Below are 24,703 nucleotides of genomic sequence, written 5' to 3'. Positions count from 1 at the left end.
GTGGTTTCCTCTCACGGTTTTATCAAGCAGCCACAAACCACGCGGGTGACAGAGGTAGTCTCATTCCTGTGTCTGTAAAGGAGGGTTATCCTGACCTTTGTACACTAACACATCCCATTCCACAGGATTCTGGGTTTCCAGGGTCTCTGAAATATAAACAGAATCTATGATCCCATAGATAATTCCAAATTAAATAATGTTTTCCCCTTCCGCGTCATTTTGACATCACTGTCCTAGGGGGCAAAAAGTTTGGTGCTTGTTTTTGCAAAATGCTGTCCTGTGAAGTCTGCAGTCCTCCCCCTGCAGTCTCCGGGTTTGGTGTGGCTTCCGGTCAAACATTACCATTTGGGGTAGCCTGGGGGAAGGGGGCGCAGGATGCCTGTGGTATTTTCCCACTTTCCTCTGAGACTAGTAATTTTTTAACTTCAAACAAAGACACTTAGGACAACGAAAAGAACGTTGCCAAGCTTAAAATAAAAATCTGAAGAGTCTTAGGAGAGCGCCGGAGTCCCTCGACAAATAGGAGCCCTCGGGCGAGGGGCCGTGAGACTCCACGAAAAGTTCCCTCACACAAAGGGCTCGTGACGAACGCTCGCTCGCAGTGATCAACTCCGCCGTCTTACCGCTGGGCCCTCCCCACCTCCCTGCCCCAGAGGGCTCCGCAACCGCTTCAGCTAACAAGGAACAAGGGGAGGGGGAGAGGGAGAGCGGCCTTCTAGAAAGGTGGCGAAAACGCAGGGAGAGCGCGCTCTGCACAGCGTTTGCTTCCCCCGCTCGCCGCGGCCGTGCGCTCCGGGCCCCACAGGCCGCCGGGGCTCGGAGCCCGGACCCGACCCAGGCCCGGGGTTTCATCTGGGCCCCTCGGGCCGCACCAGGGAGTCGGCCTGGCTGAGGGCGAGTCGGTCCTTCTTCTCCTTCTGCAAGACCTGCTCCTCCCACAGCGCCTGGTCCACCTGGTCGTCGGTGAGCACCACGGGCTCGTACTTCTCGTCGAAGAGCCGCTCGTTGGCTTCGGAGCGCAGCTGATGGGGCCCGACGACGCGCAGGTGGGCCGGCAGGTGGAGGAACTCGTCGTCGTTAACGTCGCAGTCGCGCATGCGGGCGGCCAGCACCCACCAGCGGCCCACGAAGCCCACGTCCAGGATCCGGTCCGGGAAGTCGGCCCAGCGGGGCTGCAGGTAGCGGCAGCGGGCCTGGTAGAGGCTGGCCTGGGCGTCGACGGGCGCCTCGTACACGAGCGAGCACAGGCCCAGGCTCACGTGGCGGAGGCGGCCGCGGCCCCGAAGCCACAGCAGCCGCTGCACGTGGCCCTCGGAGACGCGGTTGCGGGTGGCCGGGGCCAGCAGCAGGAGGGTCCCCGACGCGTCGAGCAGCGCCTCCTCGAAGGCCGCCTCGCCGGGCGCCAGCGCGCAGCAGGCCGCCGCGCCGCCCAGCAGCCCCACGTACGCGGCCGCCCGCCCGGGCCGGGCCCGCGCCGCCGCCGCCGCGTCCCCGCAGGCCTCCGCGTAGTCTCGGAGCAGTACGCGGGCCCAGGAGCCTGGGGGGAGGGAAGCGGGACAGACGCGGTGACGGCGGGCCGCTGCGGCCACCCACCCCGCCGCCTCCCGCCGCTACTCACCCAACCGCGCCCACACGCCGGGCTTCGCGGCCGCTGGGCCCCCAGGGTCTTCACGGTTTCGGGACCAAAATCTTTTCAGAGCGGCCGCCGCCATCCTCTTCCGGCTTGGCGTCCCTGTTCCGACGAGAAACGCCGGGAATGAGAAGGAAAAGGCCCGGGGCGGGGGGGGGGGGTCTCTCCTGCGGAAGCGCCAAGCGCGCCGGAAGTGGCTTCCCGTCGGAAGAGGATAGAAAACGGACCCGTTGCCGGATGTTGCTGTCTGGTCTGAGCGGGGTCGGCTGTGGCGGGTAGGCGGGCCGCGCAGGCGCAGAGAGTCTGGGCCACGCCGCCCGAGGGAGCCTCAGGTGAGGGGGGCGGGGTGCACCTGTGGGGCGGGGGCGGCGAGTTCAACCCCCCCCACCCCCCCGCGGGGCTCGGTGCCCTTAGCTGCCAGGCTGGGCTCGGTGCTGAGGGATAGACATCGGTGGGGTGGGGGAGGGCACCGCATTAATTGGGTTGGGGGCGGGCGTCATTGGCTTCTGTCCTCAGAGCGGGATGCGGTGACGCCCCTGGGTGACCATGGCAGCGGCCGACGAGCTGGCCTTCCACGGTAAGTGCGGCCGCGACCTGGCCCGAGCTCCTACTCCCTCCGCCGGCCGGAACCTCCCACCCAGGATCTGATCGCCGTGTAAGCTGAATCCCCAGTCAGCTGTGAACCCTGACCCCGACCTGACACCCATTCCTGATTCGAACCTCGCTCCAACCCTGAACTCAGATCTCAAAGCAAAGCTTCTCTCCCAGACCTGACCCCATCCCAGCACCAGGCTTAAGTTGTAGGCGTGCGAGACCACACCTTCTAACTCCCGCCAAATTTAGGAGGCTGGGACCTTAGTTGGAGGGAAGGGTTAGGTGGCCCCGGTTGGGAGTCTTGGCCCCCAGATGAGCAATGGGCCAAACCAGACTGTCCTGACGCCTAAAACCTGCCTGTGGCTCGTATTCCTTCTCGACAGAGTTCGAGGAAGCCTCTAATCTGCTGGCCGAGACCCCAGATGCGGTCACTACCAGCGGAAGTGGTCAGCTGACCCCACAGGGGCACGTGGCTGTGGCTGTGGACTCAGGTGGTAGCTATGGAGCCGAGGAAGAGGTCGAAGAGAGCGACAAGACAGCGGTGAGTCACAAAAGTGCCCGTGCCCTGCCTCCGCCGTTCAGCCCCGCCCCCACCCTCTGCCCAGGCTGTAAGGGCAGCCACTGAAAGCCTGTGCCGCGCAGCTCCTTCAGGAGAAGCAGCAGCCTGGATTCTGGACCTTTGGCTACTATCAGAGTTTCTTTGACGTGGACACGTGCCAGGTCAGGCCCTGGAAGCTGGCGGGATGGGGCTTGGAGTCATAATGGGGTCCAGTCACTGTTCACTGAGCCCTCCCTGTGCAGCCGAGCGCTGGTAATGCCCGGGTGGGAGGTCACGGGTTCCCCCCCCACCAGGCTGGTAGATGTAACTGTGGTGCGGTGTAAGGATTATGGGGTGATTGGGGCTCCTGTGAACACACGCTCTGACGGGCTAGAGTAGGGCCCCTTGGAGGAAGTGAGGAATGGGCTTAAGGCCTCGAGGAGAAGGAAGAGTGAACTGGGTAGAGTGATGGGAAGCCTATGTCCTAGGCACAGGGAGCGGCAGATACAGAGGACCCAAGGTGAGGGAAGGCACGAACTGCCACAGGAGCTGTCACTTGATCTGGCTGGAGAGGGTGAGATGGGGACAGGCAGGCAGAAGCCAGATCACAAAGGGCTCGTGTGCTGTGCTGAATTCGGGTCTTATCCTGAGGGTGCTGGGAAGTCGAGGAAAGGTTTAGAGCAGGAGAGGAATGGGTGGAATCAGCAGACCTGGTGCAAAGAAGATGGGTCAGAGGTGCCAGGGAGGGAGATGATAAATCTGGGGTGCAGGGCAGGTCACAGAGTGGAGAGAGATGTAGGCAGGAGGAGGCCAAGAACTTGAGTGTCCCCGGGCTGGGAGGGGAGGCAGTGAGACAGGCAGTTGAGGGCAGCCAAGCTGAGAGGAGGGAGCAGCGGAGAGAAGGACGGCAGGCCCGGAAGGGTCCTTCAGAGTGGCAGCACGCAGCGGGTATGGAGGCTGGCCAGGGGAAGGGGCTCCAGGCCATCCAACCCCGGGGGAACGTCTGAGCCCTTTCAGGCAGAGGGATGGGGAGTCGGCAAGGAAGGAGCCTCTAAGGGCCGGGCAGGAGCTTGGGGGGTAAGGGCCCCATGCAGGCTTCCATTCTGCACCTCACCTTGTCCCTAGGTCCTGGACCGAATCAAAGGCTCGCTGCTGCCCCGGCCCGGCCACAACTTTGTACGGCACCGTCTACGGAATCGGCCGGACCTGTACGGTGAGTGGTGGTGTGCATTCAGCTTGATCATTCCTTCAGCGTGGGTGGACTGAGTACCAGTCTCTGGAACGCAGCTGAGGGGAAGGCAGAGGTGCTCCCGGAGAGCGGGAAACACACATTCCGTGTGGGGAGACAGACCTGCAAAAGGCTCCCCGGGGCGGTGGGGCTCGGAAGAACAGTGGATGCTTTAGAGCACGAACGTTGCTGTCTTGCGTGGGTTGGTCAGGGAAGGAAGGCCCCTGAGGAGGAGAGAATGGGCCTTGTTCGGGTTGGGGAGACCTAGGGGAAGAAGATTCCAGAAGGGAGCGTAAGGCCTGTGGTGGGAACATGCCTGAACTGCAGGGCAGTATTGTCCGCGGAGCAGAGTGAGCTGCGCGAGGTCTCGGAGGTGACAGGCTTCAGAGGCCGCGGGGAGAAGGGGTCTCGGTTAAGGGCTCGTAGGCTTCCTCTGGCCGCTGCGGGGGGGGCAAGGGCAGGTGCCAGGAGGCCAGGGAGGTGGTGAGTGCCGTGGCCCAAGTGTGGGATGGTGGGGCCGGGCCCCCGGTGGAGGGCAGTGGTTGGACCGTGGAATGTGTCTCAAAGGTGGAGCCGACTAGATTTGCTGGCGCACGAGATGCGGGGTGGGAGGAGGCACGCAACGATGGCGCCTAGATTTTCGCGGAACCACTCGAGGGATGGAACTGTCAGTCAGTGACTGCAAGAGCTGGGCGGGTTTGAGGGGAGAGCCCAAGTGTGCCAGGCTGGAGTTGGAGAGGCCTAGATGTGCAGCGCGTGGAAATGTTGACGATAGGCCTATAGTTCAGGGCACAGGCCCGGATTTGAAGCCAGCTGGGGAGTCGTTAGCCTAGAGGTGACATAAGGCCCTGAGGATGGACAAGATCACGCAAGGGGTGAACACAGATGGAGACGAATGGCTAAGGACCGGGCCCCAGCCGGGTCCCTGTCATTAAAGGGAGCGGGGGCTACAGAGGTTGAGGAATTGCCAGGGAGGTGACGCGGAAGCCAGGAGCATGGAGTCCTGCCTAGAAAGCACACGTGGAGTGTTTCCAGAAGGGAGAGAGCAGCCACGGCAAAGGCTGCCGGAAGGTCAAGAGGAGGGACCGAGCCAGCACCCGATGCAGCCACCGCAGGTCATCGCTGGTGGCCTGTGGACGTGTCCGGTTGATGGAGTTGGGGGGGCGGGTAGCTCAGAGTTTGGCAAGAAGCTTGGGTCCTAGCACAGTCGACACGGGACAAGTCACCTGTCCCGGAAGAGCCGGGCCCCTCACCGTGCCCTGCCCACAGGCCCCTTCTGGATCTGTGCCACGCTGGCTTTCGTCCTGGCCGTCACTGGCAACCTGACGCTGGTGCTGGCCCAGAGGAGGGACCCCTCCATCCACTACAGCCCCCAGTTCCACAAGGGTAAGTGGAGAGGGCAAGGCCTAGCCCCGGGCAGCGCTGGGAGTGCCGCGGGGCCCGGAGCTGGGGCGGGGAGGGGGCGGTGGTGACAGCCTGCCCGGCCCGCGCCCCGCAGTGACCGTGGCCGGCGTCACCATCTACTGCTACGTCTGGCTGGTGCCGCTGGCGCTGTGGGGCTTCCTGCGGTGGCGGAAGCGTGTCCGGGAGCGCGTGGGGCCTTACACCTTCCTGGAGACCGTGTGCGTCTATGGCTACTCCCTCTTCGTCTTCATCCCCACCGTGGTAAGTGTGGCCCGGGGATGGGGGCGGCGGGTGCCGTGGGGACGGCCCGGTAGCCAGCTGCCCGTGTCACCCCCAGGTCCTGTGGCTCATCCCTGTCCCGTGGCTGCAGTGGCTGTTTGGGGCGCTGGCCCTGGCCCTGTCAGCCGCTAGCCTGGTGTTCACCCTCTGGCCTGTTGTCCGAGAGGACACCCGGTTGGTGGCCGCCGTGCTGCTCTCCACGGTCGTGCTGCTCCACGCCCTTCTGGCCACGGGCTGTAAGGTATGGGGGCGGGTGGGCGGGCGGGAGGCCGGGCCTGGGGTCGGGGCGTCACCGGCCCCCACCGGCGCTGACCCTGGGGGGCTTCGGTTCAGTTTTACTTCTTCCAGCCGCTGCCCCTGGAGCCCCTGGCGCCTCCACCCCAGGCCACGTCTCTGCCCCTAAACCTGCTGCCGCCGCCCACCCCAGGGTCCCAGGTGACCTAGGAGGGCCCGAGCCGCAGGTAAGGACCAGTTTCCGGCCGTGACTGAGGGGTCTTCCCGCCCCTCCTCCTCGACGGAGACCTCACCGGGTTGGCTGCTCTTAGGAGTCTCTCTCTTTCAGGCTCCACACGAGGGGACGCCTCTGCCTGCCCTGCCCCTCACACGAGGACTGAAGGCCCCCTTGACACCTCGAGATCGCTCTGCTACTTTCCAGACTTTTCTTACAAAGCAAACACTTTTATTTTCTATGCAAAGGTGATTCAGAGAATTTATATAAAGGTGGGAAAGGGGCAGCCAAGCAGGGAGCTTCCGGTGTGGCCGTCGCCCCACGGGCTGCCCGCTAGGCCTCTGCTTTCCCTGGGGGGACGGTCGGGAGAGCAAAGGGGGCCACCCCCACCTCAGCTGTGCCTGCCCTTCCCGGGGTGCCCGGTCAGCAGGTCCTGGGGCCTCCTCACCTGAGCTCCACCACGGCCAAGTTTGGAGGGGTTAGAAATGGGGCAGGGGAGCAGAAGTAGAAGAAAATGGCCTGTGCTGAAACATACATTTCCTCGTTTATTTTTTTTGTTTTTTGGGGGTGGGGGGGTGGGGAGAGGTCCCTGCAAGGCCCCTTCCCAGGCTAGGGAGGGACCACAATGCCATCATAGTAAGAGGGACTGGAGCGTCTACAAATGTGGGGGGAACACACAGGCCTAATGTGAGCTACAAGGGAAAAGGACGCCTTCCACGGCCGAGCCTCGAGGTGTCTCAGGTCTGCCCCGAGCGGCTGACGGTGGCCCTTTCCTCCAGGCCTGGGGCCCACGGGGCCACCTGCTCTGGCTCTCGGCAGGGGTGGGGGAGGGGACCTGCAGGGGCTCGGGGACAGGACAGCAGCAAGAGGCAGGGGCCGAGGACGGAGGGCCTTCCCGACAGCCGGGGTGGGTTGTACATTCAAGTGTGAGGTGAACCCTTTGGTGGGAGGGGGCCTCGGGTCTCCAGAGGCCTGGCCCCACCCCTGTCCCGAAGACTCGGCAGGGCTGCCCCTCACCACTGAGCCTCTGAGTGGGGGAGAGGGGCTGCTGGCTCGGCCCGGCCGGCCTGGTTTCTCAGAGGGTCTGTGGATTGACACTGGTTCTTCTCGTAAAAAAATAAAATTAAAAAAAGCAGCATGTCACGCCCATTGTGACCAAGGCCTGGTAGTAGAAGGGGAGGCCCCGCCCAGTCAGGACTGCCTTCCCCCTGGAGACAGGCGGGGGGGGGGGGGGGGGGGCCGGCGCCGAGGGACCCGTTGGGGGGTGGGGGGTGCGCAGCTGCTCCCCCGACCTCCCCGCCAGGCCTGCAGCTGTCAGGCCCGGACACGCCCGTTACGGAGGATGTCAAACCCAGGTCAGGGTGGAGGGCAGGAGGGGGAAACGGGGCTCCCACGACATGATCTCGTGTAAAATACGGCAGCGACACACGCTCGGGGCCAAGATGTGGGTGGGCGGTGGAGTGGGGGCGGCGGCGGCGATGTCGTGTAAAAAAGTGTCCGAGTTCCCATAGCAAAGAGGGCTGTGACCGGGTGTTTGGGCTTCTCCGGTACAGGGGTGAAAGCCGCCCGGGCAGGGGGGTGGGTGGGCAGGGTCTTCATTTGGTTTCCTGGTGCTGTCAGTCTGTTCCACGCTGGAGGGGCCTAGCTCCCGTAGTGCATGGTGTTGGTCGGGATGGACATGGGCGAGGCCATCGAGATGGCGGGGCCGCCCATGGTGAACTGGCTGTTGACCGCGTAGTGCGCACTGGAGCCGCCGCCGCCGCCGCCCTGGGCGCCGGAGGACCCTGTGGGGCGGGCGCGGGCACTGAGAGGCCAGCTCCGCCCCCTCGCCCGCCCGGACCCGCAGCAGAGGCAGAGAGAGAGAGAGCAGGCGAGAGGGCAGGCGGGTGGCCCGGGGGTCCGCACACTCACGCCCGCGGGACCCCGCTCCCGCCGCCCGGCGTTACCTTGGACAATCCCCGTGCTCATTATGGAGCCCATCCGGGAGTGGGTGTGATTGACAATCCCCGTGTTGGCTGCGCGGCAAGAGGGAGGGAGGAAGGAAGGGAGACGGCGTCACCGCCCCCGGCCCGGCCCACACTCTGGTCACTGGGGTGTGGGCAGGGTGGGCACAGCGGCTGCAGAGCGAGGCAGAGAGGAACGGAACAGAGGGCCTCCGCCAGGAGCCCCAGGAAGAGGAAAAGGTGACGTCGAGACACCGCGGCGCAGAAAGCCCGAGCGCGCAGACGTTCCTGGACGCCGCCCCTCATTGCCTCCGGACCCCGGGGGACACTCACCTAAAGGAATCAGGTTGTTGTGGCCCACGCTGGAGCCGCCGGCAATAACACTGCTCAGGTCGTAGGCGGTCGGCATCCCTGCGTGCAGAGAGGGAGAGGTCAGGGCCTGGGCGCCGGCGTCTCTGCCCCCGGGGGTCCCCACCGCCGGCCTCTCCCACGCGGGGCTGCTCACCAGCCACGGCCATCCCGCTGCTGAGGTTGTAGGTGCTGCCCGTGTTCCACATGTTCTCCGAGGGGGACGTGTAGTGGGAGCCGGGTGGGGGCGAGGGCGTCGTGCCTGTGTATCTGCAGCAGACAGACCCGGACGCGGGGGTGAGAGGCTGCGGGCCAGGAGGGGCGCCCCGCATTCAGGCCGAGGGCTCATCCTACCTGAAGAAGGGGTTTTTCAGATCCAGGAGGTTACTGGACTTGGAGCCCGTCTGGTCTACCTGGGCCACAATACTGATGTCATAGCTCTGTCTGCAGAGAGGGCAGGGGAGGGACAGCCATGAGCTGGCTGGGTAGAGGAACCCCTGCCTCCCCCAGCCCCAGGTGGCAGCTCACACCTTTTGTTGGCAATAAGCAGACATGTCCCTGAGAGCGTGTCCCCGGCCTTGGCGAACAGTGGTGACTGGAACAGGCACCGGACCTGGTACCAGTGGGTCAGGGGCTCCGTCGGGGCCGTGGACAGCCACACCGTCATTCTGTCGAGCAAGGACAGGCATACGCTTGACCAGGCTGGAGCCACTACCCTGTGCACCTTGAGCTCTACACAGGCACCTCTGATGGGTGCCCCGGGGACCCGGAGCCGAGACAAGCTGGCTGCCCAGGCGTCCCAGGCACAGGCCTGCGCATACATCCAGACCCACAGGGGGCCCGCTCACCCTGATGTCTGCACCGAGAGACCGAGACCGGGTTCCGTGAAGGACAGCCACCGAGTGCAGGGCAGACACTCCCTCCCACAACAGTCTTTGGCTCGAAGGTGAGACCTCACTGCCTTTTGGAGGGGCCGGGGAACCTAGTCCCCGAGGCCTAGTCCTTCCTCCTAGTCCCCAGGCAGCCTTCCGAGGCAGCCAGGCCTGGGGGTCGCTGCAGGAAGTCCTGGGGCCGGGACAGCGGGGAGAGCGCGGCCTGCTCCGGTCGTACTCACATGGAGCCGATGAAGGCGACATCGAACCAGAAAGCCAGACCGTGAACTAGCCCGGAATGCAGCATGTGGAATTTGAATGGGATTTCTATCCTGGAAGGCAGAGGGCAATGATTCCTGGGGAAGTCAAACAGGCTGCCGACAGACGGGGGTGGCTGGGGGCGGTGTCCCGGGGCCCCTGCGTGCCCACCGCCCTGGGGCAGGATGCCTGAGGGCGTCTGCGGTGGCCCTAGACTCCAGCAGGAGCCGGGCTCAGGAGGAGGGGCACGGGTGCCGGTACCTGTGCAAATCTCCTTCTTTGGCTTCTAAGAAGTTCACCGTGTACTTGACAGACTTGGCCATCAGGATCCGGATGTCAAACGTATCCTGGGAGAGACCACGGCAGGACTTGGCTTCGGGCACGGAGGCCAGGCGGGAAGGGGAGAGCCGTGCCCCTCTCCCTGTCTGGCCACGGCCTCGAGGCCGTTCCGCTAAGCCCACTTCGCCCTCCCTTCTTAGACGTGTTGGGGGAGGACGAAGCGGCACGCCACCGTGGAGGGCAGCGAGGCGACAGCCCTCAAAATCACCACCTTTCACGGGCATTAAAGACTCATTCTGGGAATTTAACCTACGGATCCACGTGCACGTTTGCAAGCTCACACGCGTAATTAGGTTGTCTAGAGTAGAGACACATTCTGGAAACCATCTCGTTAAACCACCAACGTGCCATGCATAAAAGACTGACTGAGAACCAACGAAAGAACGAAGAAAGAACAGATGGGGAAAGATCTCCGAGATAAACCGCTAGTTAAAAAGCAAGTTGGAGAACTACGTGCTCACGTCCACACCCGGCTGTGACGAAGGCTTTTCATCAGACTAACACTCTGGGGAAGAACTGTGTGAGCTGAATAAAATACACAGGAAAACTACAGCCTGGTTTGAAAGCACTGAAGAGTCACCAGAGCAGCCACGGCTTTGGGAGCCCACATCCTGGAGAGAAGGGAGATGTGTTTTGGCCTGTGCCTTTCCCCTCGGGGCAGGACCTTTCGGCAGCCTCCCTGGACGGGGAAAGCAAAACGGAGGCTCAGGGTCACCAAGGCAGCTAGGATTCAAGAGGTCAAGATACGAAACAAAAGGGAAATGTGGAAACAGGTGGATGTTCTACATGCAGTTTCACTTTGTGGCATTTGCCAACTCCTGAGCTGTGTGGGGGCGGGGCTCAGAGACAAAGAAACAAAGCAGAAAGCCACTTATAAGACACTGAAAGAGTAAGAAAAGGCTCAGGTGCATACTGGTGCTGGGAGGGTGGGAGGAGGGACCCCCCCCCCCCGGCCATGGGGCACCCACCGTGGTTACATGGAGACCACTGCAGGCGAGGCCCTAAAGCAGCAGTTCTCCCAATGTAGTCTCTTCCAGAGCACTCCCAAGGTCAAAGCTATTGTCATAATACTAAGATGTTTTCTGCCTTTTTCTTGGGTTCACTCACCTGTGATAAACACAACCGATTGAACACAGAAGCAGAATCCCAACTGTCTTCTATGAAGCCAGACATTAAAGAGACTTGCAAACTAAAAAATCCCAACTGTTCTCGCTGAAAAGTTTTGGAAAATAGTTTTTTTTCCCTTAAAAATGCTATTTATGGTAACCTGTAATGAGCTTATTGTTATTTTTTTTATTAAAAAAAAATTTTTTTTTTTTACGTTTATTTATTTTTGAGACAGAGAGAGACAGAGCATGAACGGGGGAGGCTCAGAGAGAGGGAGACACAGAATCTGAAACAGGCTCCAGGCTCTGAGCTGTCAGCACAGAGCCCGATGCGGGGCTCGAACTCACGGACTGCGAGATCATGACCTGAGCCAAAGTCGGACGCCCAACCGACTGAGCCACCCAGGCGCCCCGAGCTTATTGTTATTTTTAAATAAATATATATTTTTTAATTTCTTGGGCTTAATTTTTAATACCAAGAGATATTGACAGTATATCAATAGCTAAAACACTAACAAAAGCTCTTTGGGATCCTCCATTTTTAAGAATGTAAACAGGCTAAAAAAATGTAAAACAGGTCACTGAGACCAAAATGCTTGAAAACCACTGCCTGTCTTACAGGGAAGGCTAGAAGTAGACCAGCAAAGTCAAGTCTGAAAAGCAGCCTCTAAATATATCAAGTGCCTTATAGGACCAAGGTGATCTATCTATATATGGCTAATTGCCTGAAGAAAAACAAATACTGGGAAGGAAAGACATCATCCAGAGCCTCTATAATTTTTCATTCTGGTATCCAATGACCAGGCATACCAAGAAACAGAACAAGAGAATGAGGACCAAAAACTAAGAGAATATTAACAAAAAACAAATACACTGAACACCCAGATAGTGAAAGTGACCAAAGATTTACAGTATGTACAAGAAAAAAGGTAGAAAAAATGTATTTCAGAGAACTAAAATAAAAAAAATAAGCAAAATGAGATCCTAGTACTGAAATTAAGAATTAGAAAATCAGCTTAAATGGCAAAGAGAAGATTAGAACTGGAAGATGGATCAGTAGGAAATGTGAAAATGAAGCAAACAGAGAAAAAAGGATGGAAGGAGAAAGAGAATGGGGCAGAGGTAGTGCTTAAAAAGACAGTGCCCAAGAGTCTCCAAAAACTAGTGAAAGACATCAAGTGCGGGGAAATAATGTAACCTTATTAATGCAAAAAGTAACAAAACAATTTAAAAGAACATTCAGGATAAAGAGAAAGAAAATGACAAATTTAGACCCACAAAGATCAGTAATTACATTAAATGTAAAATGGTCTCAATATTGTAATTGAAAGACAAAAATAAAAGGTCAATCTGACTAAAAAACAAATGCAAAATACATGCTGCTTACATGAGACAAACGTTAAGTAATAAGGACACAAAAAGGTTGAAAGTAGAAAGAAAAAAACATACTGTACAAAGATTAACCAAAAGAAGACCAGAGTAGCTAAACTACTATCAGGAAAAAAAAAAAAAAAAAAGATTTTACGGCAACCTGTACTACTTGAGGAAAAAAAAGGAACCCTTTTTATTTTTTATTTATTTATTTAAAAAAAAAACTTTTTTTTTTAACGTTTATTTATTTTTGAGACAGAGACAGAGCATGAACAGGGGAGGGGCAGAGAGAGAGGGAGACACAGAATCGGAAACAGGCTCCAGGCCCTGAGCCATCAGCCCAGAGCCTGATGCGGGGCTCGAACTCACGGACCGTGAGATCGTGACCTGAGCCGAAGTCGGATGCCCAACCGACTGAGCCACCCAGGCGCCCCAAGGAACCCTTTTTATAGTGATAAAAGGATCAATGCAACAGGAAGATACAACAGTCCTAAATCTGTATGCACCTAATAACACGATGCCAAAAAACATAAAGCCAAAACTCAGAAATGGAAAAAGAAATCTACAATCAGTGATAGGAAAAGCAGATCCCAACCTCCCCCCCCCCCGCCCCATTTCAGTAGAGGTAGGCAAGATTTGACCAATATGATTAACTAACGTGACCTAATTCTTAATACAACATTCTTCTCAACTGATAAACATATTTTTTTCAAGTACAGAGAGAACATTAACCAAAAGAGATCACATAGTGGGCATGAAGCAATTGTCAACAAATTTCAAAGGACTGAAATCATACAGTGTATGTTCTCTGATCACAGAAATAAAGTAGTTTGCTGATTATGCTATATTTTGAGAGAAAAAAAAAAGACTATGTGTGTGTGTGTGTGTGCATATTTGTATATGCACATTTAGATATAAAACTTCTGAAAATATATCTAAGAAATACTGTTCGCCTGTAGGCTTTCAGTTTATACTTTTATGATTTTTGAACCATGGGTCTATATATCAGTTCAAAAATCTCAATTAACATCAATCAAAATCAGTTCACCAAGAATCAATTCATCTAACAGCAGTTTGCATGTATTGCACGCTTACTGTGTGTTAAAGCACTCCACACGCGTTGCCACTTTATTCCCAACAACCCCTGTGTGACAGCTCTGTGTGGCAGCAAAAGCAAGAGCTCAGAGAGGGGCGGCGGCTTTCCTAGGGCTGCAGAGCTTGCACAAGACCTAATAGGAAAGCCCACGCCCCCCTCTGGTCACCCCAGAGGAGGGCCATGCCTAGTGCCAACTGTGATAGTGCCTTGAATGCCCCACTTACCACCACAGGCTGCCGGAAATACTCGTCCACTGCAGCGCCTCGGAGGGCTGACAGGTCCACTCCATGGAAAGACGGCTGGTACCTGCAGAAAGCCCCCATTCCCACAGCAAGGTTACCAGTAGCAGGAGAGACAGGTGGGGCAGGCTGCCTGCTCTCCCAGCTGGCCCTCAACCAGCCCAAGTCTTTCGGGTTCTACTGAGGATGCGGAAAAAAAGAGAAGCGGGGCCGTCCCCGAGAAGGCAGGACACCCAGGGCACACTCACCAGAAGTTGGCCTTGGTGAACTGCTCCATGTAGAGCTGTTCATCCGTGAAGGGTGCCAGATGGACGTCACCAATGGTGGGGAACATGTTTCCTGGGAGTGGGGGGCAGGGAGGGGTGCTGACGTCAGGGTGGAACATCCCAAAGCGCCTGGCAGAGCTTCCAAACGGCCCCTGGATCCCCAAGCCTGGGACTTCCCAGCCTCTCATTCATTCATTTGTGCATCCGTGCGACACAAAGATACGGAGCACCGTCTCTGCCACCGGCCAAGATGAGCACTTGACGTGCACGGTCTCGTGAAACTTGGCCGGCCAGCCAGGGAAGCGGAAGGCCTGTCCTTGTGTTCCATTACCAGGGCTGGGAGGTGGGAAGGCACCTGCCAAAGCCTCGGGGGGTAAGCAAGTGGTGCCTGGGGTGCAGCCAGGCCTCCGGGTCCCCACTCAGCCAGCCAGGTCGTGCCTCTCGAGTGCCGCTGTCCACGGACAGGTGCGCGGCCAGGGAAAGCGAAGCAAAGCACTCTGGACAGGGCGAAGGCAAGCCCTAGAATATGCCGTCAGCGCCTCAGATGAGGCCAGAGGCTAGGTGGGGGGGTTCAGCTGAATCTCGGCCTCCGGCAAACAGGTGAGCCACTTGGCCACCCTGGTCTGGCACGTGGGCTGACACGAGAAGGGGGGTTGGCCGCAGTTCTCCCTCCGCGTGCCTCCGCAAACAGACGGAGGAGTCCCAGTCAGCGGCAGAGAGAGCCAGGGCTTGGGAGGCCCCACCCCCCTGGGGTAGTCTAGGGCCCCAGGTCACCTGGCCTCCAGATGTGGGCCTCCCTCCCTCCTTCCATGCAGGAGAGGGGGGCCCTGAGGCACTGGCAGGAATCTGCCTCCTCTTCCAGCTAGAAGGCTCGGCTACAGCCACCGGGATGGGGCGGGGGAGATGCCTGACTGTGGCTCGGAGGCCACACTCCAGGCCACGTGGCCAGGAGGAGACTGCCAGCCCCCAAGGGCGTTACGGGAAAGTGCCCCTGCTCCGGAGGCACCTAAACGTATGTGGCTGGAGAGGGGATTCCCTTCAACCCACTGAAGAGCGTGTTGGGATGGATGAAGACACGCAGGCTGGGGGTAGGAGGGCAGTGCGGCCGGCCCGGCCCGCAGCCTCGTCACGGGCGGGCTGCCCGCCGGAGCCTGACGCCCCTCTGTGCTCGTGCCCCATGAGGAGGAGCCCATTCCGCTGGGGCACCACCCCTGGCTGGCTCAGTCTATCCTACAGGACAGGAAGGGAGGAGAGGGGGTCCAGGACACCAGCACCTCCCCGCCCCCCGCAGGCAGCCTGGCTTCCCACACGCGCACCCGTAACACAGCCCCCAGCGGCGGGAGTACAGCCTGAGGCCAGTCCCTGCAGCCCAGACCCAGGGAGGCCAGAGGACCAAAGCAGGTGTTTCCCCACAGAACCACCCATCCCCTGGCCCCCACGAGGCCTGCCAGTCCACCAGCTTCCCGTGTTCTGTCCCACGGCTGCTGCCCTGGCCAGGGTCCCCCTGTGCCACACACACCCACGCGTGCACACGACCCCTTGCTCGCACAGAGATACTCAAAACACACACACAAACCATGAACGGAAACAGAAATACCAGCAGACGTTCCAGGCCGGGCACATAAACCCCAGGGACATGCGTAAGTATGAACAGCCTGCGACCCAGGTGTGCGGACAGGCAGGCACAGTGACACAGACAGGAGGCCACAGAAGGGCAGGCGAGACAGCGGCTCCCTGACGCCCGAGAACCCCCAGCCCGCTCTCTCACACACACGAACTCCCTCCTTCGTCTCCCTGGCTCGGCGGAGCTCAGGGGCCTGTCACGCCAGGATGAGGTCTGTGGCGCCAGGAACGAGGACGGAAGGCTGGCTCCTCGGGAAGGTGCCCGGCACAGAGTACCTTCTGCACCTGCCACAACCCCCACTCCCAGCTAGATACTGTCCCCGCGACACAGGACCTAAGACAGCAGAGGCGGCCCGGAGGCTGTCCGGGGGCAGGGCAGGCGGAGGTCTGGCCCCGCACCCCTGCAGCCACGGCCGGCGGGGGTGGGCAAGGGACTGGGGGTAAAGGCCCGGATGCCCCCGGCACCCCAGGCTGCCAAGGCAGGCAGGCAGGCAGGGCACAGGATCACAATGGTACCAACTGAGCAGCAGCCGGGGGCCCTGCGGCGGGACCCCCTGTGGCAGCCACCTGCGCCGGCAAGGACACTCACCCCCCGGCCTCAGGTATTTCTTGGCGTGGAGGTAGCTCTCGAGCATGCGCTCGTTGAAGAGCATGTAGCCCATGGGCTCCGAGATGATGATGTCCACCTGCTCGGGGAGCGAGACTTCCTCCACCTTCCCGGGGATGACCACGATGCGCTCAGTGAGGTTGTTACTCTTCACCAAGACCTGCGGGCGCGTGGGGGGGCGGGGGGCCCAGAGGCGTCATGGGGGTCCCCGCACCCAGCCACACCATGGGTCGTCACCAGACCCTTCCTCTCGGGGGCGGGCTTCCACCCACGCACGGCCACCAAACCCCCGCCTCTCTCGTCAGCATCCCAGCCACAGCCACTGCCAGCCACGGCCCGTGAGTAGCTCACGGCAACCTCAGCCCTCTCTCGGGGCCTTTCCTGCCGCGGCTCCCTGGTCCCCCGATGTCACCTCCACCCTTCGAGGACAACAGCTGATGGGAGTAGGCAGGACGAGGAGGCTTTGCTACAGCCGCCAAAGCTAAACTCGGACACACCCTCCAACCCGGGGACTCCGGTGCTAAGAAGGTGTCCTACACACGTCACCGCACACGAGAGGGGACAGAGCGTGGGGGGTTCAGCAGAGCACGTGTTTGCACTGCGAAGACCGAAGCGGCCCGAAGGTCGATGACAGCCCAGCTGCATCTAAACGGACAACGGTCCCCGGGGCGAAGGGATGCCCGGCAGACACTCGAGAGGGTGAGGGAGCTCTTTACGTGGGGACACGGAAAGTCCCAGGCACGCGGCACGGGGGGCCGGAGCACGGCAACGTGGCAGTGTGCGGTCAGAGGACGCAGGCCGGCTTTCGGAGCCCCGGGGCGGCCCTGAGAGCCCCCCCCCAGGTCTCCCTCCCTCCAGAGTGGGGGGCCAGGCAGTCGGGAGGCAGGGTGGGGGAGGGAGGTAGCCTGGCAGTTAACCCTTCACAGCGTTTCGGTTCTGAACCTCGTGAACGAAGGTTTCAACGCACGGAAAACGAAACGAGGAAACGACAGCGTAAACGAAAGGAAAGCTTGCTGTTACCCACACTCCACAGAGGCGGGGAGTGGGGCTCGGAGCGGGGCCGCGATCCCACCCTGGTCCGTGTGACCGCACGAGCTGCCCCCCGGGGGCAAGAGGCCGTCCGCCCTCTGAAGACCTCCGACCTGGCTCCGACCCCGTCACGGAGGGCACACACTGCCTCCCGTCCAGCAAGCCCGTCGACCCGTGGTTGAGGGAGACAAGAGACCAGAACAGAGAAGCGCTGCGCCCGGGCTCCCCGGATGTGGGGGTCAAGTCTCCCAGCGGGGCCAGCTTCCCCAGGCTGGAACAGAGCTCGAGGACAAGCTGGGGTCCCCGTGGGCCGCTCACCTCTGCGTGCTGGGCCATGGTGCTGGCCTCCACCGCGTAGATCTTCCTCGCCCCGGCCTGGGCGGCGAAAAACGAGAGGATGCCAGAGCCACAGCCCACGTCCAGAACGATCTGGAGGAGGAAGGGGGCAGTGAAAAGCGGACACTAGTGAAGTGATGGTGATCCTAACGGATGAGCACGTCCCCCGGCGCTCGCTCCCCTGCCGGGTGTGCTCCGTGCCCTTCGGCCCGCATCCCAGCAACAAAGGCCGGCCGCCCCCGGGGCTGGAGCACGTGGGCGCCCCTAGCTGGAGTCCGAAGGCGGCAGAGCAGGATTTCTGAAGGCGGCTAGGATGTTAGGACCATTACACGCCCTCAGGGCGGATTCAGAAAGGAAGGGTTTGGGCTATGATCAGTCTACGCAGGCAGCGTCATGGACTCCAGGCACGCCTATAGCTTCTCTGGGGATGAGCACCCGCTAAGGATACCTCGGAGTCCAGCCAGGAGCCCCTCTTTCTTTTTAGGCACGAGTCTACGCTACTTGGTAACAGTAAAAAGATTTTAAAAGCGACTAAGAAAATAACCAGACAAGTTACAATACATCCGCGTGACTTACTGGCCTGTCCCAAGACCTCTCGTTATGGGGGGGAAAGGTCTTCTGCAGGAGGAGTACACAGAAGAAGATCCTATTTTGTAAATCCGTTAATTAATCAATTCCAGATTATATACGCCAATGCACGCATAGGGGAAAATCTGGAAAAAACCCTTACTGTTGGCTCTGGAGGTGAGTGACGGAGGCTTTCTGCGCCTACATCACACACACTGGGTTTTCACAAAAAGTAGACTTTGCTCTTGTAATCCGAAAAACTTAAAGATGAAATCAACGAGCAAAGAAAAACACAACTGGAGACAACCGACAGAGCGCGGGGGACCTGGAGCCTGGGGGGAGGGGCCCAGGGGAGGGAGGAGGAAAGCAGCCGCTCCCCTGGCCAGGCCCACTCACCTTGTCCTTGAAGTCCGTGTGGTTCTGCAGGATGGCGCGCTGGTAGGTGCCCGTCCGCACGTAGTCCTGCATCATGTTCTGCTGCTGGGACAGGTAGCCGTAAAACTGGAACAGAGACACGCCAATGGCACAGGGCACGCGGCGGCACAGACGACCGTGGCCCTGGCTGGCCCTGCGACACAGGAGGGCCCACCGTGGGCACAAACCTCCCTTGGGAGGCTGCACCCCCTCTACCGACCCAGACCCCGCTGGCAGCTGCCGGCCGCTCCGGGAAAGGGAGTGGGAAGCCTCAGGCAGTCCCCAGGAGGGTCACCGCCACCATCACCGTGGCCAACGTGTGCAGCCGGGTGCTGCCCAGACCTGGGCGCCACCCAGGAGAAGTCAAGATTTGCCACAGGAGGGGTTCTGGGATTGGGGGCCGCCTGCCCCATCTTAGGGTCCCCAACGAAGCAGAGGTGTAGAACAGACAGAACCCTAGAACTCAGGGCGCCAGGCGGGTGAGGTGCTGCGGGGTCTCTCTGTAAGACAACGGGCGATCGGGAGGCAGCGTGGCACCTGGGCAGGGGCACAGGCTTTGGCATCAGGCAGACCTGGCTTCCCATCTTGGCTCTGTTGCATAATAGCTGTGTGACTTGGAGCAAGTCACTTAACCTCTCTGAGCCTCAGTTCTCTCATCTGTAAAATGGGGACAATAATAGTACTTACCTCCTAGGGTTGTTGGGAGGGTCAATGCATCTGCAGGTGTAAAAGCGCTCAGACCAATGCCTGTTCGGTACGTGATAGCTGTGCTACTGTTACTCAAAACGCCTGTGAACCTGAGCTTCACCTGCACTCAATTCCTCCAGCAACCCTCCTAGGCAGACCCTGGCATCTCCGTTTCACAGATGAGGAAACTGAGGCCCAGCAGGCGAAGGAAACCTGCCCGAGGCTACGTGGCTAGTAAGGGGCAGAGCCAGGACGAGAACCCAGGTGGGCCTGCCCTTTGCTGCCCACCCGGTGGCGGCAGCCTGGTCGGGGGTGACGCGTACCCACCTGGAAATACTGCACGGCAGAGGACTCCTCCGTGCGCTCGCTGAACACCGACCGCTCCAGGGTGTGGCCCCGACAGGTTTTCAGGATGTTATAGAAGGAACAGAAGTCTGGAAGGGGGAGGCCGGGTCATCGGTGGGCATCTCGGGGGTGGGGTTCCATCTACGTGCACACCCCGACTCTCCTAGTTTGAGCATGCGTGCTTGGTGATCTCTTTGTCCCCAGACCAGTGCTGAAATTCACGAAGAAGGGCAGCCAAACCCTGCCACTTGGTGGCCGGCACGAGGCCGGGATTTTGCAGTCGGGGGCGGGGAGCGCGTGTGTGTGCTCTGCGTGGCCGGTGGGGCCGACGAGCCTGGCCGAAGCCTCGGGAGGACACGCGCCCGCTGAGCCAGGGTCAAGCCTCACAGACTGGCCCGAGCCCAGGAACCGCAAGCACCCCTACAGGGTCTGTGTGGGGCCGACTGGGAGGGTGTGGGCGGCTACCCAGCAGTAAACGTGTTTAACAACCTGAACTACACACCTAAAAATGGTTAAGAGGGTAAATTTTGTCATGTGTATTTTAACCCAGTGCCTTAAAAGTAGAGCAGTGTTTCTAAGGCAAGCTCTTAAAAAATTACAATCTGCAGTTTGGGAAGCTGAAAAAGTCCTGGAGGCGGATGGGGGCGACAACGGTGGGAGCTCGCGCGGTGTCCCCGGGCTCTACGCCCAGAAAGGGTTAAGACGTTAAATGTCTGTTATGTGTACTTTACCTCCATTTAAAAACCGGTGGAATTAAAAGGGAAAAAAGCCAACTATAAATATTCATGGAGTCGAAAAAGACTAGATTGACACCAGCTCCCACTGCTCACCCCTGGGGTGGTGTTTTAAACACTGACTTCGGGTGATTTACGTAAGTAAAGAAAGAAATGGGGCGTAAGACTGCCTCCTGCGGTGGAGGGGGTCAGTCACCTGGCTCCTTCCACCCCACCCGGCTTCCTCCTCCACCGGGGCACCGGGACTGCTGCGGGGGTGGGGTGGGGGGCTGGCGGCAGAGGGCGGGCAGCTTCTCCACCTCTCCCAGCCCAGCCACCAGGATCACCGACGTCACCTGCAGTGACCAGGCCTGGCTGCTGCACCAGTAAGCGGTCTCCAGCCCCAGACTCCCCACCACCTCCTCTGCTGACCTCCACCTGAGCCACCAGCAGTCGCCTGGGGCTCTAAAAACCCTCCTCTGGAACCGGAAACCACCTGCATCCACTTGGATCCCGGAGCAGGGTCCGCACAGAACCCTCCCGTGGCTTCTCTACGTGCTCGGAACAGAGCTCTGCCTGCCTCGGCTTCCGTCTCACTCTCATCCTCCGCTGCCCCCAGACTCGCCCCCAGGCTCCACCAGGAGACCTGGGGTGCACCCAGGCCAGGTGGTCAGGACAGGCCTCTTGCAGGAAGGGAGGTAAGAGCTGAGCCCAGGAGGACCCAAATGATTCGGCAAGGGAAGGTCTGGGGAGGAGCGTTCCAGGCAGAGAGAATGTCCTCTTCCCACGAACGTATCTCCGCATGGGAGTAATTTCTGCTGGCTCCCCGGGACAGACGGATGGGCCGTGACCGAACAGGGCTCCGGGTCCCCCGCCAGCCACGGCTGACGGATCTCTGGCCGTGTGCCGCCAGGACGGAAGGGACACGTACCATTGGGAGTGGCGAACTGGATGAGGACGCTGTTGCAGCCCAGGGTGATTATGAAGGACTGCTTGCCCACGCGGCTGCACTCTGTCTCTCGGGACACCGAGCACTTAAACACACACACATCTTCGTCTGCAAGAGGAGAGAGGGGAGCATGAGCCAAAGGGTCCCGGGGCCGGCCGAGCAAGGCTCCCCGTGGGCTAAGTTTGTTCGAGTCACGTCCCCGCCACCGCCACCCCGCTCCTCACAGCCCCCAGGTTCTTCTGAGGCTCCCTAAAACCCGCCCCGGGCCCACTGCCGCGTGTACCCCGCCTGCCCAGCCCACGCTGAGGAAGAGGGGACGGCCGATCGGGCGGCAGTGACACAGGACAAAGCATGTCAAGCGGAGAGGACCGCTGTCCACAGAGCGACCGAGGCCGAGGGTGGGGGTGGGGGGTGGCCAAGCGCCGTGGGGCCAAGCAGGACACCGGGGCGCGGGGGCACCTCTGCCAGGACCTTCCCTCACGGAGCACCTCCTGGTGCCCAGGCCCCCGCTCACCCAGTGGGCGCTGAGGTGGGAAGAGGGCCGAGAGCAGGGCCACTCTGGCAGGGTCGGGGGGGGGCTACGGGAACCCAGCTGAGCGAGTCTGGCATTGATTCACCAATGCCCCCGTCACACGGGGAGATCACCGGCTCTCCGAGCTGGCAGGGGCGGGTGGGAGCCAAGCCAGAATGCCCGGGGGCGCCTCTGCTTCCTTCGCCTGAGCCCTTCCCTCTTGGATTCAGGTGGCGCAGTGAGTCTAAGCGGGGCCCCGGGAGCCGGACGGCCCGGGTTCGTGTCCCACACGCACCACTCGGTGTGTGATTCGTGCAGGTCACTTAGCCTCTCTGAGCCTCGGTTTTCTCATCTGCCAAATGGGGCTAACGGTGGGGCAGGCACAGGGCCCGGCACACGGCGAGCACGGCATCCACGAGCCGCCACTAATTACTGTTACCGCTCGTTCCTTCGCCCTCAGTCAAACGGTGAAACTTTGCGTCACCAGAAACAGGCCGAACCGACACGCCCGGAGGCCCTGGTGTGGTGCGGCGGGACAGACACGGCATCTGTGTCGCATTCTCGGCACAAGTGTCCACCCTGGTCCTCTTGCGACGGCTCCAGACCGTGGGGTAGTCGGTGAGACAACACGCCTGCTCTCCTCCTCAAAGCGGCAATGCCAGGAAAGAGGCGAATTTTGGGGAGCCTTTCCAGAGCGAGGGTCACCAAAAACATGTGACCCCAATGCCACCGGTGCCCCAACTGGAGCCTAATGAAACCTTTTCACAAGCTGTTAGGGACCATTGGGAAACTGAGTGCGGACCGCGGGTGTGACAAGGTTAGATGACATACGTGTGACGACAGCATGTGGGTCCACAGAATAACGCCCTCATTCTTCTAAGAAACAGGAAGTACTAAGTGAATTCTTGTCACGTCTGCAACTTGCCTTGGAGTAGCTCATCAAATAGACAACTACAAACCACAAGTACAGAGAGCAGCCCGAGTACCAATGTGGCCAAGTGTCCCCGTCGCCCCAGAAAGCCAAAACCATCTTGAAAAAGAGCAAAGTGGAAAGACTCACCCTCCCCAATCCCAAACCTACTTTGAAGGTACCATGATCAACATGGAACAGTACTGGCAAAGGAGAGACCAACGCAATAGAATCAGAGTCAAATTAAAACCTTGTTTATAATCAACTGACTTCTTTCATTTTTCTTAGCAATCTCTATACCCAACGTGGGGCTCAAACTCATGACCCCGGGTTTAAGAGTCACATGCTCTTCCGATTGAGAGAGCCAGGCATCCCCGTCTTTCAACAAGGGTGCAAAGAGCATTCAATGGGGGGGAAGATGGTCTCCTCAGCAAATGGCACAGGGACAAGTGGATGTTCACGCGCAACAGAATGAAGCTGGATCCCTACCTCACACCACATATGAAGCCTGACCTGAGTACAAGAGCTAAAAACCGTAAAACTCCTGGAAGGAAACAGAGGGGTAAATTCTTCCTGAACTTGGATTTGGCAAAAAGATTCCTCAAGGTGACATCAAAAGCAAGAGTATCCAGAGGAAAACTAGATACATTGAACTTCATGAGAATTGAAAACTTTTGTGCATCATAGGACACTATCAAGAAAGTGAAGGGGCGTCCGGGTGGCTGTCAGTTAAGCGTCTGACTTGGGCTTGGGTCGTGATCTCACAGTCTGTGAGTTCATGCCCTGTGTCGGGCTCTGGGCTGACAGCTCGCAGCCTGGAGCCTGCCTCAGATTCTGTGTCTCCCTCTCTTTCTGCGCAAACCGCACCCCCCCCCCCCACTGCCCCATCGCTCGCACTCTCTCAAAAATAAATAAGCATGAAGAAAAATAAAAAAAGTGAAGATGACCTAGAGAACGAGAGAAACGATGCACAAATCATATACCTGAAAAGAGCTCAGTGTCCACAACATATAAAGAATTCATTCAGCGAAAAGGTAAACAACCCAATTCAAAAATGGGCAAAGGACCTGAACAGACATTTCTCCGAAGAAGATAGAGGACTGGCTAACAAGCACATGCAAATCAAGCCACAGGGAGACACCGCTTCACGCCCACTAGGACGGCTAGAACTTTAAACAGATAGGGGAAAATTACAAGTGTTGGCAAGGATGTGGAAAAATTGGAACCCTCACACCCTGGGAGGCATGTGGGGGCATGAAACTATGAAACAACTCAGCTGCCAGGGAACAGGGTCTGGTGGTTCTTTCAAATGTTAAACATCAAATTACCATTTGACTCAGCAACCCCACACTTGGGGATGTACGCAAAAGAACTGAAAGAAGCAGTCAGATAAATACCTGTATGCAAATATTCAAAGTGGGACGATTTGCAAGAAGCCGAAAGTAGAAGCAATTCAGATGTCCGTCCACTGACAGACGGACACACAAAACGTGGCAGGTCCACGGGATGAACTGTTATTCTTCCATAAAAAGGAAAGAAATCCTGGGGCGCCTGGCTGGCTCAGTCAGGAGAGCAACTCTTGATCTGGGGGTCGTGGGTTCGAGCCCCACGTTGAGTGTCGAGAGTACTAAAAATAATAAACAGGGGCGCCTGGGTGGCTCAGTTGGTTGAGCCGACTTCGGCTCAGGTCATGATCTCGCGGTTTGTGAGTTCGAGCCCCGCGTCGGGCTCTGTGCTGACATCTCGGAGCCTGGAGCCTGCTTCGGACTCTGTGTCTCCCCCTCTCTCTACCCCTCCCCTGCTCACGCTCTGTGTCTCTCTGTCTCTCAATAATAAACGTTAAAAATAAATAAATAAACTTAAAAAAATGAAGTCCTGACACACACTACAACGTGGATGAACTTGAGAAACGTTACGCCGAGTGAAAGAAGCCAGACACAAAAGGTCACACACAAGTGATTCCGTGTATATGAAACATTCAGAATCAGTTAATCCACCGAGGCAGAAAGCAGATGGTGGCTGTCGGGGGCTCGGGGGAGGGAGCCTGGGGAGT

At 59.0% G+C, this 24,703-nt stretch overlaps 3 protein-coding genes across 8 annotated transcripts in view; 1 reads left to right on the top strand and 2 right to left on the bottom strand.

The window, feature by feature from the left end:
* Nucleotides 1-1,842, bottom strand: TIMM29 (translocase of inner mitochondrial membrane 29). Its single transcript, XM_019427697.2, has 2 exons — nucleotides 1,619-1,842; nucleotides 1-1,537 (listed from the first exon to the last, which is right to left on the bottom strand). The coding sequence occupies exons 1-2, from the start codon at nucleotides 1,710-1,712 to the stop codon at nucleotides 849-851; spliced, it is 783 nt and encodes a 260-aa protein (XP_019283242.2). The 5' UTR covers nucleotides 1,713-1,842; the 3' UTR covers nucleotides 1-848.
* A 4-nt stretch (nucleotides 1,843-1,846) lies between these two features.
* YIPF2 (Yip1 domain family member 2) lies at nucleotides 1,847-7,264 on the top strand. 2 transcript variants are annotated; one of them, XM_053898527.1, is made up of 10 exons: nucleotides 1,847-1,962; nucleotides 2,147-2,207; nucleotides 2,608-2,765; nucleotides 2,867-2,944; nucleotides 3,888-3,975; nucleotides 5,260-5,376; nucleotides 5,489-5,655; nucleotides 5,732-5,914; nucleotides 6,022-6,134; nucleotides 6,236-7,264. In XM_053898527.1, exons 2-9 carry the CDS (start codon nucleotides 2,177-2,179, stop codon nucleotides 6,115-6,117), a joined length of 918 nt encoding a protein of 305 aa, XP_053754502.1. In that variant the 5' UTR covers nucleotides 1,847-1,962; nucleotides 2,147-2,176; the 3' UTR covers nucleotides 6,118-6,134; nucleotides 6,236-7,264. The 2 variants fall into 2 exon arrangements, with proteins under 2 accessions (XP_053754502.1, XP_053754501.1); XM_053898526.1 differs by having other exon boundaries at nucleotides 6,007-6,134.
* Nucleotides 6,647-24,703, bottom strand: part of CARM1 (coactivator associated arginine methyltransferase 1) — a 39,616-nt gene continuing 21,559 nt past the window's right edge. For 3 of the 5 annotated variants that reach the window (XM_053898518.1, XM_053898520.1, XM_053898521.1), the window contains exons 2-16: nucleotides 21,212-21,337; nucleotides 19,550-19,656; nucleotides 18,518-18,622; nucleotides 17,537-17,647; nucleotides 16,172-16,349; nucleotides 13,942-14,032; nucleotides 13,679-13,760; nucleotides 9,804-9,889; nucleotides 9,527-9,616; nucleotides 8,943-9,080; nucleotides 8,767-8,856; nucleotides 8,570-8,682; nucleotides 8,398-8,475; nucleotides 8,068-8,136; nucleotides 6,647-7,905 (exon numbers count right to left, since the gene is read on the bottom strand). In XM_053898518.1, coding sequence (XP_053754493.1) covers nucleotides 7,763-7,905; nucleotides 8,068-8,136; nucleotides 8,398-8,475; nucleotides 8,570-8,682; nucleotides 8,767-8,856; nucleotides 8,943-9,080; nucleotides 9,527-9,616; nucleotides 9,804-9,889; nucleotides 13,679-13,760; nucleotides 13,942-14,032; nucleotides 16,172-16,349; nucleotides 17,537-17,647; nucleotides 18,518-18,622; nucleotides 19,550-19,656; nucleotides 21,212-21,337 — 1,607 coding nt within the window. In that variant the 3' untranslated portion in view covers nucleotides 6,647-7,762. Of the gene's footprint in view, nucleotides 8,137-8,397; nucleotides 8,476-8,569; nucleotides 8,683-8,766; nucleotides 8,857-8,942; nucleotides 9,081-9,526; nucleotides 9,617-9,803; nucleotides 9,890-13,678; nucleotides 13,761-13,941; nucleotides 14,033-16,171; nucleotides 16,350-17,536; nucleotides 17,648-18,517; nucleotides 18,623-19,549; nucleotides 19,657-21,211; nucleotides 21,338-24,703 lie in introns of all 5 variants that reach the window. The other 2 variants (XM_053898517.1, XM_053898519.1) reach the window with 2 other exon arrangements.

This window comes from Panthera pardus, unplaced genomic scaffold (genome assembly GCF_024362965.1).
Source record: "Panthera pardus isolate Hobbes unplaced genomic scaffold, ASM2436296v1 HiC_scaffold_8, whole genome shotgun sequence".
Lineage (NCBI taxonomy): Eukaryota > Metazoa > Chordata > Mammalia > Carnivora > Felidae > Panthera > Panthera pardus.
Note: the sequence above shows the minus strand (reverse complement) of the source record. Positions and strands in the feature narration are given on the sequence as shown.

Bases quoted from the DNA above. Each gene is read 5' to 3' on its own strand.
- TIMM29 (XM_019427697.2), bottom strand. From the start codon at position 1,712: ATGGCGGCGGCCGCTCTGAAAAGATTTTGGTCCCGAAACCGTGAAGAC. The intron at 1,538-1,618 runs GTGAGTAGCGGC...CCCTCCCCCCAG, and splicing joins CGGCGTGTGGGCGCGGTTGG to GCTCCTGGGCCCGCGTACTG.
- YIPF2 (XM_053898526.1), top strand. From the start codon at position 2,177: ATGGCAGCGGCCGACGAGCTGGCCTTCCACG. The intron at 2,766-2,866 runs GTGAGTCACAAA...TGTGCCGCGCAG, and splicing joins AAGAGAGCGACAAGACAGCG to CTCCTTCAGGAGAAGCAGCA. The intron at 5,656-5,731 runs GTAAGTGTGGCC...TGTCACCCCCAG, and splicing joins TCGTCTTCATCCCCACCGTG to GTCCTGTGGCTCATCCCTGT.